A 23,030-nucleotide genomic window follows, 5' to 3' on the forward strand; every position below is an offset into this window, starting at 1 on the left:
TTTTCATTGCGCATTTAGTACTGAGAATTCGCTTATTAGTTCAACTGCTAAAAACTGCCAGCGAGATATAGCTATGCAGATTATTCAAAATTTTTTTAAAAAAAGATTAAGACTAAAAAAGTTGACAGAGAAATAAAATTGGCCAGACAAAAAATTATCTCAAGAAAACCCACACACAACGACAACGATGGCTTTAAACTTTGAACGCGAGTAATTAAACAGCAATTCTCAGAAAACTAGAATAGAACAAAGTTATCAATGTCTTTGTTGATTGTTGCCAGTTATATAGGTATCAGAGAATCTCTGTCTTTTACCCCCGATAACAAAATTTTTCATGCGATTGGGACTGAAAAGCTCTGAAAAAGCCGCCGTTGAGGTGGCGCTTAAAGGCATCGTCGGATGATCAACTTTAGTCAAACTTTCAGTAAACAGCAACGCTTAGTGCGCAAATGGCCTCCTCTGAACATTTGAATGCCATTAGAGAACCCAAGGTAAGTTTTTTTGGTCGTTAAAACTTGCAGAGACACGTGAGTAGTAACGTATACACCATGGAAGATCGGGGGGGGGGGGTTGTCATCCCATGTAAGAGATAGGGTTGTCCTGAGGACAACCCTACCTTTTGCATTGGAAAGGACAACCCAACCCGATACATGCGCTATGACAACCCAACCTTTTGCATGGGATAGGACAACCCAACCTTTTACATGCAAGGACAACATAACTTTTACATGTAACAGCCGAAATATTATCCAAACATTTTACCCTTTTATTGAGGGAGACTTGACAAAGGGATTAAGGGGATTGGGTTACTGTCTAGAAATTACCATTTCTGAAATAGTGCGCGATGACAACAATTGCTACGGTGGATTTGGATAGGATTCATGAGATATACAAGAAAGTGAAAAAAGAATATTCGCAATACGGTGAAAGATTTTTGTATTTTTTAGCAACTTGCTTGTATTTGGATCCTGACCTCGATTTGGAAATTGCATTGAAATTGAGACCGTATGGTGGATTGATTGGGATTGACAATTCTTCGTTAGACGTTTATTTCAAAAATTTTAAAATTTTAAGACTACATGCAATTCTTCATGATGCTTGTGGTTTTGTTTATGAATACAGTGAAAAGGGACCCGGTTATTCATACGTTTTACCCTGTCCAGTCACAAATGAATATGTGGGTCATGTGACTGGTATTGCTTTTTGTTTTTACTTAAAGACTTTCAAAAACCGTTTATTCAATCGATTGGAATGTTGACTGCAAGAGTGGTTGTTCTTGACTTTGAAGGATTTCGAAGCAAAAAATCTGATTTTATTGTGAAAGAGCTAGCCATAACTTGCAATAACTACACGGATACAATTTCATTCTCACCTCCGCACTCATTCAATTCTCTTACTTTGAGTGAACAAAACTCTTATCAGTGGGTTTCAAAATACCTTCATGGTTTGGATTGGGAAAAGGGAGATTACCCATATTGCTATTTAAAACAAATTCTTCAAAGTGTAGTGCTTCGATTTCCTCTATCAGATTTTTATGCGAAGGGTGTAGAGAAAACTGATACGTTGCAAAAATTGCTTCAGAGGAAAGTTACAAACCTTGAGGATTTGTTATGCCCCAAAATTGAACATTTGAGTTTCTATCGGGAGACCCCAATTTGTGACTTGCATTCAACAACTTGCCCAAAACGACAGAAAAACAAACATTGTGCGAGGAAAAAGGCCCAATTGTTCTACTACTGGCTGATCCATGAACAACCGTCGATTAGAAAAGACAGCACCGTCTGTACTCCAAGTGAATTTGTCTCCAAATTTGATCGTGTACAGTTGCTTAACGGCTGAAAATCAATTGACTGTTACACTAGTCAAGGAGGAAAAAATTGACAGTCGGGGACAAACTGTATTGAGGAAACAGCAAGTTGTTTGCACAGGAGCCGAAATAGAATCCTTCAAAAAATATCTTTCACTCTTAGAATATTTTCAACTGTATCATGTCTATGAAAGAGAAAATGCAAAGACTGAGTCTAACCCCTTTACCTATGCCCAAGCGGTCAGTTCCAGTGCAAGTGCCTCTGAACGATGACAATCTGCCTAAGGAAATTAAGCAGCTTGTAGAACAAGGATGTGTGGATTCAGTTACGTATTACGGGATGGAGTATGGCATGAAAGCAAGCTACACAGTTGTTTACAAAAAAGAGGGCAAAAATTCTCATTATACAACTTATGAATTTTTTATAGTAGACTAACAATATTCATGTTGATTTTTAAATTTAATTATTTTGTTTGAATTCATTTTTGAAAAAACGTTTTCTCCATGAGTTCAACTGCGCATCAGTTAGATTCGGGAGGTGGCATAACCGATTTGGTTTCTGATGAGAATCAACAGGAAAGGAGATCTTGCAGATTTTGTAATTCAAGAGTGCCACGATCAGAAGTTGTTTATTTCACTCAAATTTTCATTATAGTTTTTCTTATTGCAGTATCTCTCATCAAGTTGGTATTTTTTCAATTGGATTCTGAGGAGTCAACATTTTGCTTTTCGCTCCTCTCTTGCACAGTTGGCTACGCGCTTCCAAATCCAAAGTTATGAATAAAATTATTTCAACAAGCGATCGACTCTTTATGGCAGTGTCTGGTCCATCTTGTTGTGGCAAAACCGAATTGATTTTCAAAATGTTACTTCAAAACACTTTTTCACCAAAATTTCAATCCATTTTTTATTTCTATCAGCATGAACAACCAAAATTTGAGTCCTTAGAGAGAAAATTGAATATACAGTTTAAAAAATTTACAAGTTTTGAAATTATCTCAGAGTTAGAAGACTGTCTTCTTGTTTTTGATGATTCATGCGAAGAAATTTTTAACGATAAAGAGTTTTCAAAACTTGCGACTGCAGGTCGTCACAAAAATATAAGTGTTATTTATGTTAAGCACAATTTATTCCAACAAAGCAAGTGGTCGAGAACAATTGACTTGAATACAACACACATCATCTTATTCAAATCACCACGTGACGTTCAACAAATTGGTTTAATTGGTCGACAGCTCAACAACACACAATTTCTTAAAGAAAGCAACGAGCTAGCTACCAAACAGCCTTTTGGTCATTTATTAATTGATTTAGACCCAAAGACGTCGGACGTTTTGCGATATTGCTCAAACATTGTGCCTCCAGGACCATCAATTTTCTACTTACCGTCTGCGAAAGCTGTAATAACAAATCTAACAAATGAAACAGAGAGAACTATGTATGCTGCGGCAAATGCTTCAGTCAAGCGACATGAACTTAAAAAAACTGATAAAGACAGCTTCTAAAAACTTTATTCGATTTCTCTGCGAGTGTTTTCTCAACGTAGTCAACGGTAATGTTGAAATTAATAAAAAACTAATCGAAAATCACGAAAAATCATTTCGAAAAATATTATCCAAACAAACAGGTTTGAGGGAAAAGAAAAGAATTCTTGGCAGAGAATCAGAACTGTTAAAAGCCGTTGGTCTTTCCTGTTATTTCTACTTGATGAAATCATAATGCATACAGAAGAGTTCATTTTAATTCCAAAACGAATGTTTATAACAAAGCAACCCCAAAAGAGCGAAATTATTGAAAACCCACAATATAAAAACAAAGCTATTCAGTTATCACTTATGCAACGAAACAAGCTAAGGGAAGATATAGGAAAAACGGACAGAGTGATCCAAACAGATCCAACAAATATTGAACCAGATGTAGATAAAGCAGATGGAGTGGTCCAAACAGATCCAACCAAATTTGAAGATGAAAAAATGGAGGCTTCTAGTGATGATAGTGAAATGGATCCAATTGTTACAAAAAAGCCTACAGTTGAATCATTTGAGTCGATTATGAAAAACGTTAAATTAAAAGAAGCTCACAAAGTCAGAGATATTTCTGCTCACACGTGCAGAAATAGTACTTGATTTTATTCTCCAATCAAACCAAATAACTATTGGGGAAGAGAGCCAACCAATTTACATTGACAATAAACCCACGGATGTACAAGTTTCATCTTTTTTGTATAATTTGCAACAACCAACCAAGAAAATTGATCAAGAGGCATATTCAAGAATCTTGTTAGTTCTTCGACTTGAGCCTGATCTCGTCTCAAACACTTACGCCAAGCAAATATTGGAAAGCTATGAGAGCGAACAAGAATTTTTCCCAACGCAGCAAAGTCCGCAAACAGGACGCGGTACTTCAAAACGAACCACAACAGAAAAAGAGAAAACAAACGAAACGACAAAGCAAAAAAAGGCCAATCAGAAAAAGTGGTCTCGTTTCGTCTTCTGAGAGAAAAACATTAGAACAACTGTACTCGAGAGGTCCTGCATCGTTTGGAAGCTCAAAACGATTACAAAAACACAGCAAAAGGTCATTAGCAAAAGTCAAGTCTTATTTAGATACCAAGCCGTCCTTCACAAAATACCGCTCGCATCGAAAGCAATTTCCCAGACTAAAAGTGATTGTGAAAGATATCAATGAAATTTGGTCATTGGATTTAGCATATGTTGACAATCTTGCAAAATACAATCGCGATGTAAAGTACCTTTTGGTAGCAGTTGATTGTCTGTCACGGTACCTTAGAGTAGAGCCAATGAAGACAAAATATGCAACAGAAGCAGCTAATGCATTCAAAAAAATGATCAAACATAAACAACCCGAGAAAGTATGGGTTGATGATGGAACAGAATTTCTCGGACCTTTCAAAAGACTATGCAACTCACGAGCAATTCATTTGTATAGCACTTTTAGTGAAAAAGTCTGTTTTTGCCGAACGGAATATTCGTTCACTGAAAAATATCATTCATAGGTACCTTGAAGAAAAATGGACATATTCGTACATTGACAAATTAGAAGACTTTGTGAAAACAATAAATTCACGTGTTAATCGGATAACTAAGCTGGCACCAAACAAAGTTACAAAAAAAAGACGTACCACGGCTTGTGTCCTTGAGCGCTGAAACAACTGTTTCCCAAAAACCTCGTTTCTTTGTTGGAGATTTTGTCAGAATTGTCAAAAAAGACAAAGCTTTCAGAAAGGGCTACGAACAATCGTTTACTGACGAAGTTTTTGAGAAAACAGATATTCCGACATTATTTCCGCCATCATATTCCCTCATTGATGCAAACAAAGAACAAATAGAAGGAAAATTTTATCAATCAGAATTGCAGCTTGTTCGTGTAAAGGAAAATGAGTAGAAATCGTTTTGACGATGAGTTCACTGTGCATGTTATTTCATGCGCTTCTATGCAAATATTTGGGTCAAACACTCTGGCCTCTTTTCGCAATTTTTTCAATGATGAAATTCAACTCTCTGGTGACTGGAGGGTGGCTCTTAGTGAAATAATTTTTCCGACAGCACGTCGTGAATGGAGATTTAACAGCATACAGTCTTAAGGGATACGAAGACTCGCAAAAAATTTCGTCTGATGCTAGTGTCATTTCTCGGCCTTACAATGGAGAAAAACTGTCCTTCATGACTGGTAATTTTGACAATATTAATCAACTTCTGGGTACTATCAAGCGAACAGTTGGATTACCCAATTTTTCGTTTCGAGAGATCAAGAGTACTGGAAAATACGAAATAATTTTTGGTAAATATGAAGGAATCACTTTTCCTAGTGAGGAATTACCTAGCATTGTGGGCTTTACCGGAATTCCAGATGGACGCGGTGTACATATTGGTTACAAAATGGATTCAGTTACATCAAATAGATTAATGAAGAGTGATGAGACAAAAGCATACTTTGGAGAATTTCCTGCTGATCTTTGCGCGGGAAAGCACCTAATATTCATTTACACAAACATTATTGAGTATCAGTATGTGGGTGACGCAAAAGCTCCGTTATTGCGTGTCATTGATTCAAAACAACGTCTGAAAAACGGTAGCGTGTGCGAACTTGAACCAACACATCGAATTGTTTTTTCAAATTTAGACTATAAAAAACTGTTATCAAACACTATACAATCAATTTCAATTGAGCTTCGCAGTGAGACAGGACAATTGGTTCCTTTTTCGGGAACAGGTAAAGTTATTTTAACTTTACAATTCAAGAAGTTTTCTGACTAGTATGGATTCCTATTATGCTAATCAGGTAACATCATTGCCGCACTTCTCCGGGCACTATAGACAAAGGGGAAGTGGGTTTGGGGCTTTAGCAGCGGGAATTGGACGCGTTGCTTTACCATTGGCTCGACGTTTTATTTTACCGGCTGCAAAACGTATCGGGAGAGAGCTTTTAAAACAGGGTGTTCCCGAACTTGTGGATGTAGTCTCAAAGAAAAAGTCACCAAAACAAGCCTTGAAAAACACAGTCTCAAACACTATCAAAAAAGAAACAGGTGGACGAGCGCGACAACAACGACCAAGGAAACAAATTGGAAGCCGTTCAAGCAAGTTAACAAAACAGCGTAAAACCTCGTTCATTTCAAAGTCAAGAGCTCCAAAAAGAAGTCGATCAGATTTTTTTGCAAAGGTGAAAGATGATCGCTGATTTATTACCATCCGAGGCAACTTACAGTTCCCTCGATCTGTTCGAGAAACCATCCCTCTTAGTAACATTTCATGGAAGTTTTTGTCAAAAACTGGGCCCGGTGTATAGCCCCAATGGTCCAATGTTGGAATTTGAAGTTGCTGGCGATAGAAACAACTTTATTGATTTACAAAAAATATTCCTCGAAGTCAAATGTAAAATTGTTCAGTCGTCCGAAGCAAATTTAAAATATGACGGTACAGCTGCTGCAGATGTGACTAAAACTGACGCTCCCTACTTTTGCAATAATGTGCTGCATTCACTGTTCTCTGACTGCACAGTGTCAGCCAACGGACTAAAAATATCGAATGCAAATGGAAATTATGCTCACAAAAGTTTTTTGAGACTGAGTTTTCACACAACAAAGACGCAAAAAACACTTGGTTAGCTGGTCAAGGTTACTCGTATGAGGAAAATCCGGGAGCCTTATCAACTACTGAAGTAAATAGAAGAAAAGCTTTAGTCAGACAGTCAAATGAATGCACGTTTTACGGAAAGGTTGCAGTCGACTTTTTCATGAGTGTTGTAACTCTTCGGATTGCTTTTCGAAGATCAATTGATGACTTTGTTATTATGTCAGATGATGCCGCTAAGCATTATAAAGTGAAAATTGTCGAGGCAAATTTGTATGTGCGCAAGATGACTTTGAACGATGACGTCGTGTCGGCCATTGAAAAAACCTTGCTTTCCAGCCCGGCTTCCTATCCGTACCTTGAAACCCTAACAAAAACATTTTTGGCTTCTACTGGTCTGCACAGTTGGAAACAAGAAGACATATTTTCCAGGGAACCAATCCGAAGACTAGCTTTATGTCTGAACACAAACGAAGCTTTTCTCGGTAACAACAGACAGAATCCATTTCATTTCCGAAAATTTGATTTGGAACAGATTTATATCTATCGAAATGGAATGCCAGTCGCTGATAGTCCAATATCAACAAATGATGACAAACGGCTTTACTTCAATACAATATCAGACTTAGCCTATATTGACAATGGTCATGGCATAAGTTTGACGGACTACCCGAACCATTTTATTATGGTTTTTGACTTGACCAGTACTCAACAAGCTTCTCACGATTTTGTTCATCCCGAGCTAACAAATTGCTCAATTTCGATCGAGCTGAAATTTTCGGCTGCCTTGCCCAACAATATTGAAATATTCATTGTTGGCGAAAAAGCTAGCACAATTTTTGTGGATTCTGCGCGCCGGGTTTCAAAAAATCACATTTTAACCAACTAATGGATGAAGATGACATCAATGACCTAATTCAAAAATGTAGAAAACTGAAATACAAATTTTGTGGTGTATTCGCTGCAAACAACTTTCCCCAAAAATTCCCCAGAAACAGTTTTCTCATCGTAAATGCTTCGCCCTCGAACAACCCTGGTACACACTGGCTTCTTCTATGTAATCGAAACAAAAAAATTATTTTTGCGGACCCCTTGGGACAATCGATTATTGCCTATAGAGACTTATATCGCAGACTCTCTGACACTAATGCACAAATATGTCAATTTCTCGAACATCAACCAATTCAGAGTCAAAACTCAGAACTGTGTGGACTTTTTTGTATTTATATTGCGCATGTTATATTTAGTAAAAGACAAATTGTAAAAATTAATGATGTTCAATTGCTTCGCTTTGCACTTCATATGATGTTTTAATATCTGTTGAATAAAAAATTTTTTTTTCAAAATTTTATTTTTTCTTCAAATACAAGACGAACAAATAGTAACTCAGAATCAATATCTAATTTTCCATAACCACTCACAAATATGTCCATAACTTAACAAAAAGCACCAGAGTGAGGACCACTTAAAATGTTTTCAACTCGTTTTAAAGTTTCTGTACAAATTTGATCAGTTTGAGTTTGTTCATGGCCGGTTTCTGCTGAGATGGTATTGTGGATTGTTTTCTGTGTGATTCCTGTAGTTTTTGTGGCCGTCGTTTTTGTCGTCGTCAACATCTTTGCTGTGTTTGAAATTGGAAGACGCTTGTGAACCGTTGCTGGGTCAATTTTTTCTCCTGTTTTGTCATTGAAGTCAACGGCTAACTTCAACTTTGTAAATACTTCTCCATTCGTTTCCAGTTTTGAAGAATTTGAAAACAGGTGTTTGAAAGTTGTGAAAAGACAGGGGACAGCAAAAGATTTGTTTTGCTTTGTACAGCCAATATCAGTTGAACTATCAATCAAAAGGTGAAAATGGTTAGTTGCTATTTGGCAAAAGTCAGACTCAAAGTGAGGACAAACTGCATAATTATTCAAACTCGTAATGTGTGTTGGCTTTTGATCAACAATTTTGAATCTAAATTGTTTCTGAAATTGTTTGAAATAACTTGGAGAACGTTCATACATTGCTTCCACCATCCTTGCTTTCGAGCTTAGGCCTTTTATTTGGTGGCGGTTTTGTTGAAGTGTCTTTTGATGATTTTTCTTCTGATTCAAGTATCTTCTCTGCCGTATTGACCAAACTCCCAAATTCTTGCAGAGTTAACGAAATTCTCTGTTCAAACTCGTATTCTTCTGCTGCTTTTTTAAACAGTTTCAGAAACACATACGTTCCTGTCTTTTCATAAGTTTTCAGCGTTGCCCTTATTAAACGCTTATCAGTTTTGGAAATATCAAAATAGCAATCTCCAAATTCTGTATCTTTAGTGGAAGTGAAAGGCATAGTGTGCAACTTGTTTTTATCACTTTCAGGTACTCTAATGTGTAAAGATTCAAACTAATGGCGGCGGCAAGTTGGGATTAAACCAGTGTAGTCATTTAGTCTAATTAAATCCAGCTGACATGTGAATACAGAGTCAAGTACGCCTATGGCGTACTTGATTCTGTCTCTTGCATTCACATTGGATTGCATAATTAATTTCAGATGTGACCTTAGATAAGGTTTCCCTACTGAAATGGTTGGTGGTACCACAAAAACTGAAACAGATGTGACCCTAGGTGTGACGACCACAGGTTGAATTTAGCGTGAACGTGCAGAAAATTCAAAACAGATGTTAACCTAGATAAGAATTGAAACCAATATAATTCAACTGTTTATAACGTTATAACACATGAAAATTAAAAACAGATGTGACCCTAGGTGTGACGACCACAGGTTGAATTTAGCGTGAACGTGCAGAAAATTCAAAACAGATGTTAACCTAGATAAGAATTGAAACCAATATAATTCAACTGGTTATAACGTTATAACACATGAAAATTAAAAACAGATGTGACCCTAGGTGTGACGTGAATAAAAAGTTGAATTTAGTGTGAACGTACAGTATTAGTAATTCAAAACAGTTGTTAACCTATATAAGAAATGCAATGCAAAGTTAACTTGGTTTCTACGTTATATTAATTAGAAATTAAAAACAAATGTGATCCTAGATAAGCGGTGTGTTAAAAACGTATTTGCACCATTAAAATTATTGCGTTCATTTCCTTTGGTTCTTCTTGCTAAACAGTCTATCTCTACTTGAAAACTTTTGGTTCTTCTTGCTAAACAGTCAATCTCTACTTGAAAACTTTTGGTTCCTCTTGCTAAACAATTTCATTCTCTACTTGAAACTAGTGTTATGTTTTGATCGTTATAATGTCTGTAAAAATTCTTTCTGAATCTGCAATTTCCCGAGAACGAACTCTTGTTTATCAGACATTGTACGAAAACTTTGTTGTCTTGATTCAACAGAAAAAAATTGGCGATGTTTGGACAGTATACCAGCATTGTCTTATTCCAAAACTCTTTATCAATGCAATTGCAGCTCTACCTAACAAAACGGAGCCTTCTGAGAGCAGCATTATCACTTCGGGTGGGTTATTGCCTCCCAAAACTACGCCTGCTTTTGAAAATCACGATGTTGATACCTTGACAGACGAAGTGCGGAGGATATTCTATCGCTACGATTGTGAATGTGTTCCACTTTGTGAAAATCAACTCGGAGTTTATCGAGCATGCGACGAATTAGCAGATATGTGGGGACTCAAGTCTGCGCCCGATTCTCCCACCAGTCTCACAAGTGTGCCAGTGACGCCTGCAGTGGACCCTAGTCCTACAGTTACACCGACTCCTAGCCCATCCCTGTTTGCGGAAATCAGTAAAAGTTATCAAGAAAAGTTTTGCAACGGAAATCAAGATTTCGACTTGAACATTTTATCCGGGACAAGCTTTCATACCCCACAGCAATCGAATTCAGCCCTATTTGAAACGCCGGAAAGCGGTGAGACACCGCAACTTTGTGCTGCTCCTAAAAAAACGAAGACCAGAAAGCAACCTGATGGATATATTTGATATTTAAAACTAAAACTATAAATATATGCGTGCTTTAGATTGCTCAATAGTTGTGTATATGACATTCATTCAATTGTGTATCTGACATTTATTAAATTGTGTTGATTGCCTTTGTACAATTTTTGATATAGACTTAATTCACAATAAAGATCTTCAACCTTTTCATAAGGAATTGAACAAGTTCAAACATGTCCCAAAAGAACAGTGCACTTTGAGGAAATTGTATTTGGTTGAGCAAGGTCATTAAACAAATAGGTTTGATTAGGTGCTTCAACAAATAGGTGCTTCAGTTAGGTTTGCAGTGAAAAGCTCTTGTTTGGAGGAAAAGTTTGCAAAAAAACTTTGAATATTAAGAGCGAATCTAAAATTCAACAAAAAGTGGTTAACAACTGAAATTGTCATTCTGGTGATTTTGTGGTAAAACAAGGAGCTTTTTCCAGCATTGAAATTCCAGTGAGATTGGTCCAGTGTTTGTTCTTTTACTGTTTTCACTAAACAAAAGTTTAAAACTTTCAAACTTGTGTTCTTTGCATAAATATTTTGACCGTTTTTCTTGAAATCAAAAAAACTTTTTTTTGCTTTATATCAGCTGAAACTCATGATCATCCAAAACGAGAGTGACTTAGCGATGATTCCAATGAGTAGTGTGCTATTGATCGCTGTAACAGGTACCATATTTTTATCAAAAACAGTCTTTTTTTTCAACAATTTTTACAAAAATAACAAAATATTTTTTTGTAATGATCCGAAAGCAATGAAAAATTTATCTCAAATGAACGGGGATAGGCTCATACGATGGACAATTGTCCCCGCTATCAAAGATCTCAGAAGTTCCAGGTTAAAAAAGTTACTGCAACATGGTTTTTTTTGCATTTTTTCTTTTGTTATTTTAGTTAATCCCTCTTAATCCCTAAAAGTGAAAAAATGCCATTTTTTAACATGAAGGAGACATTTTTACCCTTACTAAACAGAAGTTTTTCTGTAATGGGAACTTGTTAGAGAGCTGATGAAGTAACATACCTATAACGTTTTTCTTTATTCTTGGAGAAAAAGCCTTATCCCCTTAATCCTTTTGATCAAAAAAATTGAAAAGTTTAAAAAAAAGTGATGTTTTCTTTCAATTGTTTACACAAAAGTTTCATATAGGAACACTCCATCAACAAAGAGGTCCTCCTGTGCTTCTCAGTCATATTTGCCAACACATGAACCCCTGGTAAAGTCCTTTATTTAGAGGTTAAAGTCTTCTGAAAAAACTCGGCTTTCGATGCAGTTTCAACTGATGTTTCCTGATAGCCTTGGTGACTCCAGGACTTGTTTTCTTGTATGATATACCCTAATATAGACCCTTAGTGTAGATGCCTTTATATGCTCCTTAGCATGCATGCTTCCGCGACATGAAACAAGAACTTTATCAATTTCGAAATTTTCAACTTTTACTAAAGTTATTTTTAATTGTATATTAAAACAATAAAAATGGAAGGTAGGTTCAATCTGCATGCTTTTTAAACCATTTTTTTTGGTTGTTTAACTTCTGTCTCTGCTTTGACTGAGTGATAGTCATTTTTAAGTTTGAATTTGATTTTTGGCGCGCTTTCAAGTTTACTTCAATTTGATTGTCGGTTAGCAACAAAAGTAACCGTGCTCGTCACGAACGCACTGTTCATGCTGATGAGAAAGGTATACCCGTATACCGCTGTTCAATTTGTCCAGTTACTCGCCGTCAATTATCTGAAATTCAAAGTCACTGCCATGGTAGATTTACAAATCTTTGTCATTATTGTAATCTTGCTTTCAACGACAAAAACTCGTTTAACGAACACATCAGAAAACAACACGTGTTACCTGTTCTTGACAACTCGAGAGTTGTCAATCCAATTGTGCATCAACAGGGAAAACAACAACAACAACAACAACAACAACAACAACAACAACAACAACAGCAACAACAACAACAACAACAACAACAACAACAACAACAACAACAACAACAACAACAACGAGGTACCCTCACAGAGTCAGCCTTTAGAAAGAGTCTCCAGTCTTATCGTATTGTAGATAGTAACAACACCGTTGGCCTTCTCGATTTCATGACTGCTCAGAGAGATGAAATCAGTGACATTATAGAACAAAAAACATTGAACGAAGGTCCACAAAAAGTTCAATTCAGTGCGAAACTATCACTTCATAAAGAAGCGCGCGACAACGGAGAAGCATCGGACATTGATATCTACGCCAATTCAGAAATGACACCTGTTCATCATCAATTGTCTGACGAAACGTTTTTTCACATGGTGGAAAAGATGCTCACTGTCCTCTTCGTATTCGCATCTAATGGAAGTGGTTGGATTCTTCAAAAAATTCTGTGGGTTGATTTAAAATTCGCTAAATTTTCGCCAATACGTGGTTCATCTTTCATTGAGCTGCCCCTCTGTCTTCGTAATCAACGCTTTTTATTGAATATACGCAACCATGATGATTTCCAATATTTCAACTACTGCTACACCGCATGGTACCACGAACTGCACGGACCCAACTTAGCTGACCCTTCACGAGACATTAGAACACAATTGACTAACCCGGCTACATACAGGAAACCTCAGGCTACCAAACCCCGTGGTGAGTTTTCTATGCCAATGGGCTTTCACGATATTCATCAGTTCGAAATCATGAATGACGTGCAGGTCAACGTGTTTCAATTTTCAAAAGGAGACCTCCTTCCTATGTACCTTTCTAATAACAGAAACATCGAACCAACGATGGATCTTCTACTCCTGTTTAACGAAGATGTACATCATTATGTTCTGATCAATAACCTCATTAAACTGGAATGCACTGTGAAAGAAAAACAGTTCACAAACAATTTGCGTCTTTGCAGGAACTGTTTTGCTTTTTCCCACTCTGAAGAGCAACGTCAAGTTCACGATGATGCATGTCGAAACCATGCACCAGCAACAATAAAGATGCCCGGCGATGATAAAAATTCTTTCCGGTTCAAAAATTTTAAGGCCCGATGGTTTGCTCCATTTACTATTTACTTCGACTTTGAGTCGTTTCTAATGCCAGTCTCATCTTGTCCAGCTAATCCGGACGCATCTTCAACTGAAGTTATCGAACAACACATACCCTCCGGCTTTGCTCTAACGTTGATTGAGAACGGTTTTTCAACACCAAAAGAATTCGTTATCGACAGCTCCGAAAACTGCATGACAAATTTCATTAAAAAACTACATGAGATGGCGCGAGAAGTATACTATTCAAAGAGACGATTTCCAGTATATTTGGGACAACAAGTGCCAAATCGAAGTAGTACAATTGAGTGTTGGATTTGTGAAGAACCTTTCGGACCCGAAGATACGAAAGTGTTGGACCATTGCCACCACCGCGGAGATTTCCTTGGTTTTGCTCATGAAAAGTGCAACTGGATAAGACGCACAATCAATTTCACTCCCGTAATTGGTCACAACATCGCTAACTATGACCTTCACCACGTATGCTTGGCACTTCGCGAAATTGAACCAACAACAACAATAAGCGTCATCCCATCTACAGATGAGAAGTACATATCGATGACGTTCGGTGTCCTAATCAAAACAGTCACGGGGAGAGATGGAAAAGTCAGAAAAATTTACGAATATTTACGCTTCATCGATTCTTTCAAGTTTTTAACTTCATCCTTAGAAAAGTTAGTTGCTAACCTGCCCGCTTCGGCTTTCGCAATTTTCGATTCAATGTTCGATAGTGACCAGTCAGCTGATGCTCTAAGTTTGATTAAAGAAAAAGGAATATACCCCTATTCGTACATGACTGACCGCTCAAAGTTCGCAGAAACAGAACTTCCTCCACTCGAGAAGTGGAAAAACAGCCTAGACAATGGAAAATTGCAAATTACAGAGGAAGAACTACAAAAAGCAAAAATTGTTTTTGAAACTTTCCAATGTTGTAACCTTGAAGGACATCATAACTTATATCTGAAGTGCGATACACTCTTGCTTGCGTGCGTGTTTGAAGAGTTTCGGAGACTGTGTATGAACACATATGGACTGGACTGCGCACATCACTACAGTGCCTCAAACCTTGCTGGTGATGCATTTCTTAAAATTTGCCGGGCCAATATTCAATTGTTGACAAATAGGGAACATCTGGAAATTGTTGAAAATATGATTAGAGGAGGTCTCGCATCGGTGTACGATGAACGTTACTTCAAGGCGAACAACAAGTATATGGAGAATTACGACAGTGCGCTCGAGTCGACTTTTGGTTTCATGGTAGATGCTAACAACTTGTATGGTGGCGTCATGAAAACAGAGCATCTACCTGTTGGTGACTTTTTGCTGGTGGAAGTCCCACTCGAGCAGGTACTCAATACACCAACAGATTCTCCCATAGGTTACATCCTTGAAGTAGATTTGATGTACCCACACAATATACGAGACCTCCATCGTGATTTCCCTCTCGCGCCAACAAAAGAATTAGTACCCGATGAGTGGTTGAGCACTTACCAGAGAGAGTTGAAGTTCAATGTCAACATGCCGCGGTCATCTGTCCCCAAGTTACTACAAACAGTTACGGACAAAAGGCGGTACACGCTCCATTACCGGAATCTTCAACTTTATGTACAACTTGGTCTGGTTGTTGACAGAGTACATCGCGTGCTCCAATTTTCACAAGAAAACTGGATGGAGCCATATATCAGATTAAACACGGAAAAAAGACAGACCGCGCGGAACAAATTCGAAGAAAATTTGTTCAAACTTATGAACAATAGCGCTTATGGTAAAACCTGTGAGTCAAAAAGAAGGAGAATGAAACTTTCCTTAGCGCAGAATGCAGATCAAGTGCTCCAGAATGTCTCACGCTTTACCTTCAAGACATTCAAAATTTTCGGCGAAAATTTAGCTGCTATCACGCACGAGCCAAAAAGAATCTTTTGGGATAAGCCAACAATTGTTGGCGCAACAATTCTAGAATTAGCTAAATTTCAAATGTATAGGTTTCACTATAATATAATGAAGCCGCATTTTGATTGTCGCCTGCTATATTCTGACACAGACAGTCTTTTATATAAAATTCGATCTGACGATTTCTACAAGGAATTAGCAGCAAAACCCAATATTTTGTCGGAGTTTGATTTTTCAAATTACCCTAAGGAGCATCAACTTTTCAGAACAACAACAAACTCGTCGTTCTCAAATACAAAGATGAATTCGCCGGAAAACTCATCGACGAGTTTGTTTCGCTGAAGCCGAAGTTATATTCCATAACTTCAACAGGTAAAACAGATTTATGTTCATTTATAACTTTTGTGTTATTATGGTTAGTCATTATCACACATACATCACACTAAACTTTAAGAGAAGCAAGCAAGCATTTCTTTGAAAAACTTTCTGAGGACAAATTGATAAAACTTGTCGCAACTTTTTTGTATTTAGATTCCCGAAAAATCTCTGCAAAAGGTGTTACCAGAGCTGCCAGGGAACAATTAACGCACCAGAAATACAAAGACGCTCTGTTCCTCTCATCTACACTACGAACACCGAACAACAGAATTGTGTCAGACCGTCACGTTCTACAGACTGTTTCAATTAATAAATTGTCCCTGAGTCCCTTCCATGACAAACGTTTCATTCTTGAGGGCGGTATAAAAACTTTGCCGTACGGTCATGCCGACGCAATTGAAGCCACTGATCTTGAAAGTGATCCAGAGTGGGATGCACCGACGCAAGATGAAATTGAGGATCTCTTTGGGGAAGAATGGGAAACGGATGAGTCGGACAGCACGCTCCCTGCTTCTACTGAAAGTTGGCAGCCACCCGATCCTGCCCTTGAAAGTTGGGAGCCACCTGATCCCGGATTCAACAGAATAATAAACGAATCGGACTTGGATAGTGACGATAATGTCGATTTCGAGGCAGTAATTGACAAAGAATCTCCAATCAATTGTCCATTCATAGATTATGAAGCTGTTGAATCTGAGGACGGAAGAGAAATAACCGATTCGGAGGAGGAAGAAGCAATCCCACCGCGTAAAAGGGGTCGACGCACATAAAAAACAGCAATTTTCAGCCTTATTTTTACGTCTGTAATTGTTAAGATTGTGTTTTATGATTTATATTTCAATTAAAACTGTTTAACCTACTCTATTTTATCCCCATTTGTATATATTTTCCCTATGACAATTCAAAAGATTTAAATATTTGCATTTTTTCGTTCATTTCGTGCTAATTTTGTTGTCATTTTTCGTTAAAAATGGCTCCATTTTTGTTCAAAACCCATTTCAAAACTCTAACCTACCCGTGCTTAACACTGGTTTCAGTAACAACGCGTTTTGTCGTGATTTGTAACCTTTCGATTGTACAGATTTTGTGTTCAGTTTTGGTTCAATTTCTCAACCCAAGTTTGTGTTGTTTAGCTAAATTTCAATTGCTAGATTTGAGCAAATTGCGTGGTTTGGTTCTACAGTAAATTCACAGTTTATATCCAGTCTTTCTGATAAGTCTAAATATTTCACTCTTTGATAAGAATAAATAATTCCCTCAAAGGAGGGGGGAAATGTTTGGATAATAATTCGGCATAAACCGAATAATTCCTTCAAAAGCGGGAAATGGAGGGGGAATAGGTTTGGATAATAATTCGGCCGGAAGGGAGCTGTCCCTGCATGTAAAAGGTTGGGTTGTCCTATCCCATGCAAAAGGTTGGGTTGTCATAGCGCATGTATCGGGTTGGGTTGTCCTTCCAAATGCAAAAGGTAGGGTTGTCCTCAGGACAACCCTATCTCTTACATGGGATGACAACCCCCCCCCCCCCGATCTTCCATGGTGTATACGTTACTACTCACGTGCAATTAGCAATTAGCGCGTGCAAAAGTGGAATGCTAAGTTTTGCGGCCCTAACTTAGCGGCCCTAACTAAGCATCCCTCTCGCAGTAAGGAAACCTAATTTTTGGTGGTGAGGCCAAACCCACTAATACTTTTGACTATATGAGCCAGCAATCAAAATCAAAAGTTGAGCTTATTCAATGTTCCAGCAATTTTAAAAAAGTTCCTGACGCTAGTAACATGAAGAAAGCTCAGCTTTCTGGTGGTAAAAAGTTTGATATCTCTCGAAGAATTGAAATAAGCGGTTACCAAACAGGGCAAAAGGGTCTCATGATAGCAATGATTTTGGTAGCAATGACGAATTGGAGCAGAAAATGATTGAAACAGCTGAAAAACAGGATAAAATTAGAAAAATTGGCGAAAACTTCTCGTTTAATAATTTGCAAATCTGAGCTCTTAATTTCAATTTTAATTGAAGTTTAACCACCTTCGTACCTTTTGGTTCTCTAAATAAGTTAGCACATGAGTCTTAGCCCCCCATCGAGCCGCTAAGATTCATGTTCAAACATTACTTAGCAGCCAGTAAATTTCTCAAATATTCGACACGTTTTCCTGTTTAAATAGCTAAAGACCTCAATAAAAAATCTGCTTCCACTTTCTCAATTAGAAAATACAGTATGATTATTTGAGTTCATGTAGTAAAATGACTGTTTGCTTCCATTCAGTTGATATTTACTTTTTAAAATCTCTAACTGATGTTGATTATCAAATCTACTGTTTTTAGCACCGTATATTTTATGAACCGCCTCTTTCTGACGCTGTGATATCATCCTTCCATATGCGACACTATTTTGATCACTATCGTTTGGGTTATTATTTCTTTTTCTAGGTTGGGCGTCTTTCCTATCCGGGGGAATATTAACAGTCTTTAAATTTGAGGAAAGAGTGTTCGAACTTTCTAGATTCAGTCCCTGACTTCTTAATAAACTCTTTTCGGCGGCTTGGAACGATTCTTTGCTTGTGGGTCTTAAGTTTGAACCACTTTCGAAATTATAGCTCGACAAATGTCGCAATACGTTTTGTCGGTCGTTCGAACTTCTCATATATGCTTGCAGTTTCTTCCTATTCTGTTCCTGAATTCTATTGGCTACTGATGAAGTCGCCGAGAGCTCTAAATCCGAACGCAGGTCAAAGGATTTTTGTTTTGTATTTGAAGTTTGCTTTGATTGAGACTGCAGTTTGTTCTGAGGTAACTCTGGCTTGGGATTGTGCCAGTCTTTGAAAAAGGAATCGTGATCGTTAACAGGAGTAGGAGGGCACCGATATGAATGAAGTTCGGCTATGTTGACTGAGGTGAAAGTTTGTCGAGGAGCAACTTGGGATCTGGTTTTGACGACTGGTTTGTTTCTCGATTCAAGTAACTTCAGTTTTAGATTGCTACCCTCAGTTATTGATCTGAACAAAAAAAGCACGTTTAGAGCTGAGTTCCCATAACAGTCAATTTCACCACGGCTAGCATCATGTTTTGTTTATTTTTACACAAAGTTATTATAGGTTGGTTATCAATTGCTGAAGAAAATTAACTTTTACGCAACTGAACTTCATTTGACCAAGCAATTGTAAGTGAGTCTTTCGACTTGGCTGGTAATTAGTTTAGAGAATATGAGCAAGGAATTGTGAGGCTAGCATTTCAACTAATCTGAATGTCAGTTAAAATTAGAATCATAGCACTTTGGCATTTTTCGCTACAGCCCGTGATTGTGGAATTTTTATCGTGTAAGATCTGATAAGAGGAATTTTTATCGTGTAAGATCTTATAAGAGAAATTTTTATCGTGTAAGATCTCATAAACGTCTTATCAGATCTGATAAGAAGATGCATCCCCTTACAGGCTATTAGCAAGATGGTTTTGTCAGAAATTTGTCAGATCTTACACGATAAAATTCCACAATCACTGGGGAGGGACCAGGGAGGCAAAAACTACCCGGCGTATTGCTATTTAGAAGGCTAAGAAGTACCTTTGAAGGGTGGGATGACCAGATGGACCTGATTTCTTAATTTGTGTTCCCTCCAGAGCTAAGTTCTGTCCGCAGTACGTCGGTTGAGGGATGAAATCCTACGCAAATCAGAAATGAAATAGTGCTTAATAAAAACAAAACAAAAAAATCGACTGCAAACGTGTTGTTCGAATTATGAAGTTGAGGTTAAAAATATATTAACCTTCGAGATGATATCAACCCATTTTTGCACTTTCTGGAGATTTCAACAGCCAAAAAGAATTTGTTTTTGTAAACGGAAAGTATTTTTTTTTACAAATATTTAGTTAAAAATCGAATTTTATAAGACCAGAAACTATATTTTAGCTTCCGAAAACATATCTCAGATTGAATGCTGTCTTGTTTTTTGATGCTTGTAGGCATACAAATTTAAACATAACGGAATTGCTCTCAAACGACCGGCGAGGGGTTGGCTTCGTCATTAGCAAGCCACGATTTAGTGAGGCTAGCTTTAGCTTGCTTTGACTCTGCAACTTTTAGTTTTTTTAGCCTTGTTAGTAAACAAATCAAATAAAAAATGATATTTTAAAAATTGGCAAAATACTTCAAAATTTAAAAGAAAAGCTTCCAGATTTTGCAGTGATAATGTCCAAAACTATTTTTCGTCTTTGGAATTGTGTCATGTAACCTATCTGCAAGACTTGAAAAACTTCGTTGGCCAGTAACGATCGTTAAACTCAGAAAAGGACAAAAATACTCCAAAATTTTGAAAACAATCGAAAATTTAAAAAAAATCTTGCTTAAATTTAGATATAAAAAAATCTTCAAAACAATTTCATTGTCTCAAAAGACAATCTATTCTCAATATTCCAAGCTGTAAATAGTTTCACTGACTCATGAAGATCCATAAACTTGGAACATGATAATAATTTTACGAAAATTCGAAGTTTAATATTATCAAAAAATTGCTAAATCTGGAGTCATTAAAAAATTGATAACCATTCCATTTACTTCAAAAACTATAGGACAGCTTATCATCAAACCTTGGAGGAGGCTCCTGGGCCCCTGGGGCACGAAAAAATAAAAAAAACCAAAAACTTGAAAAAATTTCAACAGATTTTTAAAACATTCCTTGAATCCGTGATGTTAAAATTTTGAAAAAAATCCATTACATCTAGAATCTATGCAGTAACTTATCATCAAACCATAGATGAGGTTCCTTGGCTCTTGAGGCTGGAGATAACTAAAAAACGATAAACAATTTCAAAAAACTTGAAAATTGCAAACAAAAATTTCAAAGAAATGCAAAAATTCATGATGCTAAAATCTTGAAAAATATTTCAGTTGATCAAGAAACTGTACAATACCCTATTATCAAACCCTAGAGGAGGTTTCTTGAGCTTCTTGAAGCAGGATAAACATAAAATATTACGAAAAAAATTCAAAAAAAACTTGAAAAAAAATGGCAAGTTTCATAAAAAAATCGACAAAATTTGTGCTAGTAAAAAATTGAAGTAATCAATGGGCAATATAAAAATTTCAATGACCTATCATCAAACTCTATAGGAGGTTTTCTTGTTCATTGGGCTGGAAAACATTAGATAATTACAAAAAATTTTGAAAAATTTGAAAAAGATTGCAAATTTTACAAAAAAAATCGATAAAATTTGTGATATTAAAAGGTTGAAAACTTTTCCATCGCTAATAAAGTTTTTCCAGTAACTTTTCATCAAACCCTTAAGGATATTTTCCGGCTCCTGGGTAGAGAATAATGACAATAAATGACAGAAAAAATTGAAAAAAACCTCAAGTTTCGTAAAAAAAATTGTTAATTTTCGCCATGTTAAAATGTTGAAACCATTCTATTACCTATGGGTGCTGATGAGGGGCAACATTATGATGGGGGCAACAGGGCGTTGGGGTGTGGGGTCAACAGTGAGTGGGGGGGAGGTCTTCAACCTCTAAGAACCGACCTTCACATCATTAGTCTAAGTATAAGTCTCCAAAAAAGATTGAGCTGAAAGAGGGCTGAAAGGCTCTAAGAGCACTTAATGCCCACTGGGCGGTACCTGATTGTCCCGTTTTTGAGGACGGAAAGTCAGAAGCGTCAGACGAAAAATCGGTCAAGCGAAAAATCGCATAAAAAAGACCGACAAGACTAATATAAATGCTACAAACTTCGTTTGAGAGCAATTAAACATAAACATACTGACAAGTTGTTCTCGAGAGAAGGCTATTTTAGAGAGGGATATATACTTCTATAAAACTTCTATGGGTGCAAAAACTCCGACAAGGCTGGAGTTCGAACCCCCCGATAGCCCAGAAAAGAATCGTTGACATTAGCCATTTAGCTGCACGGACCATGCTGAGTAACCGCTCACAACCTCTTCTATTTTCGCAACATCACTCAAAAGCTTCAAAAAGTCAAACGTGAAAAAGTTACTCGAGAAGTGAAAAAGAAGATTCTAAACGAATACGGTCAAGCAAAAAATTTTGCTGAAAAGAACACACACGTTTACATTAGTTGATTCAAACTTCGTTCGAGAGCAATGAATCACATCTACTAATTGGCGAACCAGCACGACTCAATAGAAGTTAGAAGTACGTAAATTCAATGATGGATAAGCAAAGTTCAATAGAAATCAAAATCACATCGATGGATCAAAGTGCATTCATAAAAACAAGATGGCATCAATTGGTGAAACTAAATTAATTGAACCCCAAAATTTCATCGATGACGCAGTGTAACTGTTCTGCTTTCTGTTGTTCTAAAATTTAGACGCACTTGTTGTTACACAAGTAGCTTTTACTTATTCAAAATCTATAACAGAAACATGGGCCGGTTAAGCAGAAAGTAGTGTCTAAGCTGCCAATTGGCCTAATATATGGTAGCAGTATCATATGAAAGTTGTTCCCATGAAACATCGACGCCTGAAAATTGTTTGATAATCATTTTCTGACGTCACTATGTCATGCGTCTGGGCTAATACCTATAACTAAATGAAGGATCGGGCCAAGTCAAATAAAGAAAATTTAAACCTAAACAGTCGAATTAAACTCAAATTCCACTCCCAAAAGAGAAGAAATAAACTTTGTTACAACAAAACCTTTTAATTAAACGTAATGTAATAGCGGGGGTTAGTGACAATACGGTAAAGTAATAAACTCAATTAAATTAAGTGTTCACATTAGTGGTGTCCATAGCAGACGGCTGTCTGTTCTACGGAGCTAGCTAGTGTCATGATGACATTAATTTATCTAATTGGATCTATGATGCAGCAAATTTTTGAATGGAATATAAGACTCTGACTCAGATTTTGGAAGTCACTTTTGCAAAATCACTTAACTTGCTTGAAGGGCAAACTTTCCAAACTTTAAAACCTAGCAT

General features: G+C 37.0%; 1 protein-coding gene across 1 annotated transcript in view; it reads right to left on the reverse strand.

The window, feature by feature from the left end:
* Positions 1–18,271: 18,271 nt before the first annotated feature.
* The window catches only part of LOC142334929 (protein monoglycylase TTLL8-like), a 35,382-nt gene continuing 30,623 nt past the window's right edge, over positions 18,272–23,030 (reverse strand). The window contains exons 8-9 of the mRNA XM_075383258.1: positions 19,664–19,761; positions 18,272–19,100 (exon numbers count right to left, since the gene is read on the reverse strand). Coding sequence (XP_075239373.1) covers positions 18,305–19,100; positions 19,664–19,761 — 894 coding nt within the window. The 3' untranslated portion in view covers positions 18,272–18,304. The remainder of the gene's footprint in view (positions 19,101–19,663; positions 19,762–23,030) is intronic.

The sequence above is a fragment of the Convolutriloba macropyga genome, chromosome 2, assembly GCF_964194025.1.
Source record: "Convolutriloba macropyga chromosome 2, txConMacr16.3, whole genome shotgun sequence".
In the NCBI taxonomy this organism is placed as follows: domain Eukaryota; kingdom Metazoa; phylum Xenacoelomorpha; order Acoela; family Convolutidae; genus Convolutriloba; species Convolutriloba macropyga.